The sequence below is a fragment of the Desmodus rotundus genome, chromosome 3 (genome assembly GCF_022682495.2).
Source record: "Desmodus rotundus isolate HL8 chromosome 3, HLdesRot8A.1, whole genome shotgun sequence".
Taxonomy (NCBI): domain Eukaryota; kingdom Metazoa; phylum Chordata; class Mammalia; order Chiroptera; family Phyllostomidae; genus Desmodus; species Desmodus rotundus.
This window is the reverse complement of record NC_071389.1, coordinates 31,264,888-31,273,248: the sequence shown is the minus strand read 5'-3', so window position 1 is coordinate 31,273,248 and position 8,361 is coordinate 31,264,888. Positions and strand designations below refer to the sequence as shown.

The 8,361-nt window shown below is 38.0% G+C and overlaps 1 protein-coding gene across 1 annotated transcript in view; it reads right to left on the bottom strand.

The window, feature by feature from the left end:
- Positions 1–3,206: 3,206 nt before the first annotated feature.
- Positions 3,207–8,361, bottom strand: part of CMPK1 (cytidine/uridine monophosphate kinase 1) — a 29,435-nt gene continuing 24,280 nt past the window's right edge. The window contains exons 3-6 of the mRNA XM_024571051.3: positions 7,253–7,405; positions 5,522–5,598; positions 5,179–5,275; positions 3,207–4,259 (exon numbers count right to left, since the gene is read on the bottom strand). Coding sequence (XP_024426819.2) covers positions 4,218–4,259; positions 5,179–5,275; positions 5,522–5,598; positions 7,253–7,405 — 369 coding nt within the window. The 3' untranslated portion in view covers positions 3,207–4,217. The remainder of the gene's footprint in view (positions 4,260–5,178; positions 5,276–5,521; positions 5,599–7,252; positions 7,406–8,361) is intronic.

The window sequence follows — 8,361 nt, the reverse complement described above, 5'->3', positions numbered from 1 at the left end:
CATTGGTTCTTGACTTGTTTTTATCACTCAGCCTATGTTAAAATGGATTTCATTATATATCATTTCACTTAAAGTTACATGAGGACTTACTGTTTAAAACTAATAAACAACCTAGGGTGAGCCATGCACAACAGCTCCATGCTTCCAAGAACGAACTGCTGAACTCAATGTCCTTTGCCTCTGGCTCTGAAAGCCCTTGGAGCCAGGGGGCTGTGAGAGGGCCGGTTCCACCCTGAGTCCTCAAAGGACTACAAACTAGCAAGGAAACTTACTCAACTGAGGGCTTTTCTTGAAAGTCCATTTTCAGTCACTGTATCAATTTTTCCCTCTTAATTATTTCTAGAGAGATGGGAAGGGAAGGAGAAAGGGGAACATCGATGTGTGAGAGATGCATCAATCAGGTGACGCTCATGCACCCCCAATGGCGGGGGGTGCCGGCCTGCAACCCAGGCACGTGCCCCCATGGGGGATCGAAATGGTGACCCTTTGGTTCACAGTCCGGTGTTCAATCCAATGAGCCACACTAGCCAGGGCTCCCTTAATTTCTTAGAAGCAGCTACTGAGAGTACATTTCTTCCAGGAAGCCTTCTAACTCATAGTAGTGATATATGAGGATTCCTTAAAGCTCATACACATGTCTTTATTTGAATTTTACTTTCTCTTTTTAAATGTGGTTGATCAACCAAATGGGAATACACCTACTATTTATATGGTATGCTGTTTAGCTGCTTGGTTCTGCCATGCAGAAGACAGTTCTTAAAGTTTGCTTCTATTATCTACCTGTAGGGTGGGATGTTGTAGTACCCCTGCAGATGCTTTTCCTCTGCTTGGTTATGGCGTCAAAGGCCAGTGTTAGGAAGTTGCATAGTTACCTGAAAATGTATCATAAGTAGAAAACAATTTTCTGTGGCGCAAAGAACCACACCTGGAGAAGTGCTGATCTGTAACCTTATCTCCCTAAACAGCAGAAAGTAATTAAGCCCTCTTCTCCTATGCCAGGGCCTTATGAGGACAAAGTCATGGAAGAAAAGCCTCTTTGGAAAAGAGGGACCCAAGAGAAGCAGGCTCTGCTCTAATGAATGAGGACAGCAGGGATCCCATAAGTCTGAGCAGAATAGCCTGCAGTCAGTATGGCTGACATTGGGTACAGGGCGGTAGCCGGAAATTCAACTTTGCCCTTCAGCTCTCGACAGGAAAGACGGTGACCTGCAGAACCTAACCAAGGTCCAGACTACCGTCACAATCACAATAACCACACCCATTCAAAGGAAAGCGGACCTGGATCCAAGAGGGACTCCAAGATCATTGGAGTCCGTGATGAGGGAAAGAAGGGATAGGAGACTAGAACCATTTTTACCTTTTTCCTTTGTTACACAATAAATGAGCTTCATTTCTTTCTTTCATTAAAAAAAATACTGAGACTGAAGGACTACTTACTTTAGCTGAAGTATGCATGTAGGCTAGGGAGAACTGTAGGAGACTATGTAAGAATGACTGAAGCTAGCCAACATAAGACATCTGAAGGTCTGTCTGCATGAGAGTGTTAGATTTTGATAGAAATTTCCTGGAAGGCAGAGAATGTGTTTGCAGCTCTGTGGCTGGTACAGTTAATAAGTGTTTGAAGATGAAAGACCAAACCTCCAGGGAAAAGATGCTGACCTAGTCTGGCCAATATTTTTAGCCACTATTATCTACAGGGACCACTGAAATGTCAGACAACCACTTAAATTACATGGACAAAGCCACAAACCCACAAAAGACACCACCGCATCCTGAGACAGACACACTGCTTGCCTGTTGCCAATTTCCCCCTCAAAGAGACGAGGAATCGATGCTGCAGGCTGGTTGTGCCTCACTCCAGATTACTTGTTGGAGGACTGGGATCGAGTCATGCTTTCTGCTTAATTCAAGACACACAAACATAACACACAGAGCAGAAAATTCTCCTGGATCCTGAACTCTGCTTTTGCTATGTGAGGACCCACATGCTAAACGTTCAATACACTGGAGAACAGAAATCTGAACCAGCAAACAACAAAGGCCATAGAACAAAATTTATTGAGATTATTTACTAAATATTCATATATATCCAGCATCACTGAGTGGAAATAATGTAATTTTTTTTCAATAGCAAAGCTTCCACTGGGGTCTTTCAAGAAAGTAAAAAACTTCTTAGTGACTGTATCTTTAACAAATGGAATGACCTAACTAGTAAAGTTAGATGTGTCTCAATCAGCTCCTAAACTCAATATTGCTAACATGTTTTTCTACTTAAAAAGCAAACAAAAAGCAGAGCTTCATAATTTAGTAATTATGAAGCCACAGAAAGATATTTGATGAAAGTAAGCAAAGCACCTAGTCTCAACAGTCTTCTTAAAATCCTTAAATTAAGGTTGCTTTCACGATACCAATATAAATATTTAGATCCCCATCTGATGCGTTTCTTCACTTATGTGAGTAGGAATGCACTCAAAACCTTAGGTCTTTACTCTTGCTTCATACTCCAGCTGCTTAATGAAATTACCCAGTACAGAGGGCTGTGCTGACTGGACCAAATCACTTGATAAGAATTCATTACAATCTCTTCCAAGAAACCAAGATAATGTCAATACAAATTTTGGTGGCTAATGTGTTATAGCACTTATGAATACTTTATTTTTATAAGAGAAAGTATGTTTGAAAATTCATCATTAATAAGTGAATTTCATAACACCCATAGAAATAAATAAATCTGTTATATTACAGGGGTGGGCAAAAGTGGGTTTACAGTTGTATGTGAAAGAGTTAATAAAGCTAGTGTAATAATCATAACCTACAGGTCTTTTTCCATACAAACAAGTATAAACCTTAGCCCCACCCCTATATAAGAATATCTATAAACTGTCCTTATTTATTATTCCCAGTGGCTTTAAATATAAAAATTTAATTATATTAATAATTATACAAAGTCAAAATATTTGCCTAATTTAACCCTGTATACCAAACAGTGTATGTGCTGAAGATGAGAAGCATTTTAAATACCACTTTGCATTGGTGATGGCAGAAAGAAGGAGAGAATGAGTTTCTCAGAAATTTTTAAAGGAAGAATAGATTTAAGAAAAAATTTCTTTGGTCTCTATAGCCCTTTTTATTCTATACCTTTCCACGCTTCAACATGATGCCAAAAATAAGAATGTACTGAATAAAAGTAGCCAGGAAGGGAATCAAACATTTATAAGATATATTTATTATTTTTCTGACCAAAGTGCAGTGATTTTTTTAATCTTCTTAAACAAATAACTATGGGAAAAATATTCAAAAAAATAAAATACAAATGGGGAATTTAACCATTATATTTCTTCTACTTTATTCTAACATTATATTTAGTCTGGAAAGCAAACAAAAAGAACTCATTTTACCATAAATCTAGTACATGCATTTCAAGATTCCACTGCTGGGAATTTTGTTGAGATCAACTTAATCACTACTAACACCATATAACAGAGCGTGAGGAGCACATGTCATCAGAAGTGGTCCTTGCCCCTTGCCCTCAGACTCATGTCAGAGTAAAGCTGACGACTCTGTCAGGCTCTGAACCCCAGTGCCCCATCCCGATCCCTGGAAGCAGAAACTATGCCCTGTCAAATGGCTTTGTACAAGCTGTAGGAAAATGTAGCCTAAGTTTTCTTACCTTTCTATAGGATATGGCCAGTTATTTGATAAATACTAAAACACCTCTAGCAATTCATTTTATGAGTTTGTTTACCAAACACATTATGCAAGAACTGACTACACAAAAAGTTCCTTTGGAATTTGGTCCACAAATTTACTTAACAGGTCGGAAATTTAAAACCTGCAAGAAAAAGAGAAAATGCAGGATCCCCAGTCCTGACACATTGTAATTACTAAAGGGATATACACATACCAAAAGGTTTTGCTCACAGAAGGCACAAATTATAAAAGGGATTTTCTTATTGAATAAAAACAAAGAACTAGCTAATGCCCTTCTTTGTTTTGTGAGCACCACAGCTAAGATGAAATTAGACCCAAATTCACTCTCTACTCCTGTGACCAAAACAAAAAAAGAAGATAAAAAAATTTAATTTGTCTTACATACTTTGTGGCCATTAATTGTGATGTAATGATTAAACATTAAAATTGACTTAAAAAGGGATTGTGATAGCAGCTATCAAAGCAATATTTCAAGCATGATTTCAAGGATGCTTTCAGGTCTAGAGTTAGCCTTCTTTGTCAAAAATCTTCACAACTTCATCAAAAACCTATAAAGGAAGAGTTATAATTTTAAAAGCAGATATTGTTAAAATACCATATAGCCTTAAAATGTATCAATTTTATATTAATTTCCAAAATAGATCATCAAAAAACACATTAGGATTTCTTATTTTCATCTATTTTACTTTAGACAGTAATATAACACCATAAATAATACATATAAAATTATGAAAATGCTGCATTCAATTTTATTAGTGTTCTTAGGACAAAACAAAACTTTTTGATCAGCTACCCAAAACTGATTAAAATAGAAGTGGCTTATCTTCCTAGTTCTGATTCTGAAACACGTAAGTTTTCTGATGTATTACCTCACCGCTATAGAAAGTGGTAAAGGACAAAAAACCAAAAACGACCATGTAATAAAAAAGAAAGGTCCAGAGGAAGAAGATTCAGGAAATCAGGAAAAGACTGGGTGAATTAAAAGGCACTAGAAACAGTTGCTGGGCACTGAGGGCTTGCAAACCACACTTTAGAGACAGCTGACTCATGAGGGAGAGAGCAGTACTACTGCCTGAGTCACGGAAACCCTGCATCTCTGGAGCTGTGTGCTCTGCAATAGAAGAGATGAAGGCAGCCTGGGGCTCCTGAGCTACAAGACTTGCCATGCACATTACAGATTTTTAAAAAATGATCATGGTCCAAATCATAGTCTCAAAGTGCCAATTTTCCAGTGTTTAAGAAATGAGGTTTGGAATTAATAAACCACCCACTTCTTAGAAAGAACAAGTCTGAAGTTGTAAAATCCATTTTAGACTCTACTCAAAAAGGAGAAAAAGCCTAATTTTTCATTTAGTCTCCAGTGTCTTGAAAAGCAAACTATTCTGTCACAGTATTTTTTTTCTCCTGCCTAACCCCTCCATCACATTTTTACTTGACTTTTTTCTAAGGCAGGCTAGAGATACTCACTTCATCAATAGATTTAGAAGCGTCTATTTTCTTGACTTTCCCCATTTCTTCATATAAGTCAATAACTGGCTTTGTTGACTGAAGGTAGGTTTGAATTCTGCAAAAAAAAGGACATACTGCAAGGTTCTAAGTCTCTATCCACCCTCCCCCATGTTATAGGACAGCTTAGAGGAAAACACTGGATCCGACTCGGCCGATTCCCGTACCAGCATCTGAGGTGAGCCACTTCACATATTTAAGCGTGGCGTTTTCTCTTTCCGGACCAAACGAGGCAAGTGTTTAGCCTGCTACTCAAGTTGCAAGCTGAGACCAAGGTGGCTATTGTGTAAAAACTGCAAAGTACCTCTTTTCCAGGCTCTCTCTGTTGTCGTCACTCCTTCCACTACTCTTTCCCCGCTCAAGACATCGTTCGATACAGATCTGAAAAGATCAATAAATTAAAAGTTATTTTGAAAAGGACAAAATAAAAAGGAGAGATATGAATCTGCCATTCTTTTAACCCGAAAAAAGGATGAAATTTTAAGAGTTAAAGAAAAAACCTGCATTAAACCAAATGTGTCTAATTCATTAATCAACATATAAAGTCCTTTTAAATTTAAGCATGTGGTTCAACTTATATAAACTAGGTTAAATAAGTACAGAGCATAATAAGAATTCATTCATGACTCAGTTTTTCCTGTGTATTTGTTTTCAAACCGCAATAAAAAGATCTGTATGTGTATGGTTCCAGCTAGGATATATTATTATTAACTTATTAGGTATGAATTACAGGCCTCAAACTTTGTTCTATTTTTGCTTACTTTTCAATAATCCCATAAATATCCAAATATTTAAAAATCAACATATTTGCATTGTAATAAAGTACCCCTTTTAATTGTGAATAAACATTCCTTGGTTATAAAGCTATGGTAACACTCTAAAGTTAACTTTGAAGAATAAGTGAAAACATATTTTTGGGGGCTGGAAGAAGACAGTTACATTTTAAAACAACTCAAAGGCTTCAGCAAGTCCCTCTACCAGAGGACATTTGCAATTCGACCAGCCAATTTCCTTCAAGGCAGTACTTCAGTTTTGTTTTTTTTTTTAAGAGAGAGAGGGGAAAGGAGGGAGAAAAAGGAGAGAACATTGATGTGAGATAGAGACATGGACGGGCTGTCTCTCTTACACTCCCAACCACTAGCAACCTGGGCATGTGCCCTGACTGGGAATCAACCCACAGCCACCCTTGGCCTTGTGGATGACGCCCAACCAACTGAGCCACACCAGGGCAGCACTTCAGATTCTTACTCCTTCAGGCTGTTGGCATTAATTTAATGACGTTTACAGGTGTGAAACAGGCCTTTTAATTAAATGACTCCAAGAAATTAATTTAGTTATTCAAAGGTATGTCTAAGTATGTTATTAAAAGTGCCAGCAAGAAAAAGAATGCTTTCCTGCTTTTTTTTCCAAGATCATTTTACTCTGAGAAGACAAATCAGCTATCTTAAATGTTTCTGTAAAACAGAAACTTTTCTCAACTTCCCAGAAATGTGTGCTTCTTTTCCAGTGAACAACTATCGTAAGGCAAGATACTTTCTGATAACAGCTCATACCTAAGAAGTACTAGGGGGCAGCTTTATCAGGTAACATTGTTGTACAAGTCAATTCCTACTTAAAAACAATGCAAAACAAATTGTTCTTTTGAAAAAAAAGCAAATTTTAGGTCCACGATTGCTGATGCCATTGAGTGTGCAGCACTCCAACGGCAAGACAGTGCTGTTCTGTCCATCCAATGTTCCAGTTCAGAAAGACACTGCTGCCAACACAGAATGCAAATATCAGCAAAAAGTCACTTTGGCCCTGGCTGGTGAGGCTCGGCCGGTTGGGGCATCGTCCTGTATTCCAAACGGTTGGGGCACAAATGGGAAGCAACTGAGTGACATTTCTCTCTCACATTAATGTTTCTCTCTCTCTCTCCCTTCCCCTATCTGTAAAATCAATAAACATATATATATTTTAAAAGCCACTTTCTATTTCTGTATAGTTGACAATCAGGTTGCTTAAAACCCATGTGAGCAGATGATATGTGTATTACCTCATTATTACAATCAAAAAACAGAACAAAAGCTACATCTGCCTTCCCATCCATGGTCTTGTTCCAGCCTTGAAGGTTGTCTTGATTTCTTGGAAACCCATCAATCAAGAATTTATTCTTCTGAGCATTGGCAGCCATTGTCTGATCCATTTCCTAAAGGAAAAGGGAGATTTAGGATCACACTACATTAACAAAATTCAATTTCTTAAGCAGGCTAGTGGATATGTTCGTGCTTGTTTTATTACTATTCTTTAAATCCTAAGTAAAGTGTGAAGGATGCATAGGGAAAGAAGACTTAAAAGAAAATGATCCAACGTATTAACATGGCTGCTGGTGGAATTATGGATGTGTACCCTTCCCCCACTTTATGGGCATATACATTTTTGTAGTTTCTCAATTTCCTATAGTAAGCATGTATTGCTTTAATATATACATTCACAAGATTATAAACAGCAAAGAGAAAAATAAGTATTAACCAATATCTTTACTTCAGCCACTAGAGACCCTATCCTGTCTTCCTCTTCCTCTTCCCGCGTCACTTTGCTGTGGTGGGAAGTATGTATGCTGCATCTAAAGGCACTCAGACTCTCTGGAATAATTCAAGTCCAACTGCAAAAAGCTCTGGAAAAATAAAACAGACTGCTAGCATTCACTGTAAGTGTAGGAGTCAATATTCTTTTATTTTTCTTTTAACTGAAACTAATTAAACCTAAATGTCACTCACTGGGTATCCCCAAACACAGGTAGCAAAGAAAACAATACCTTCAGAGAGACAGCAAGAAGAGCACATTTCACCACCCTCTGCCAAAGTCTGAATTTAAGTAGAAAGTGGATGGGAATATGTGAATGGGAGATGCAGATCTCTAATCTCCAAATCCTTACCACACCAATCACCGCGGGACAAGCACAGATGCGTGACTTTGAAAAAGTCTAGAGGAGCCTCTATTCCAATGCAAACCAATATCTGGTCCCATAAGTGCTCAAACTGTTTTCTAGTTCCTCAAGAACACCGGCTGTCAGGATCCTGATTCCTTTATCTGAGGGCAGGCTTTATTTCCGCATCTAGCTTCTCCAACACTCACGAAACTTCCACAGCATGCTTTCATGCC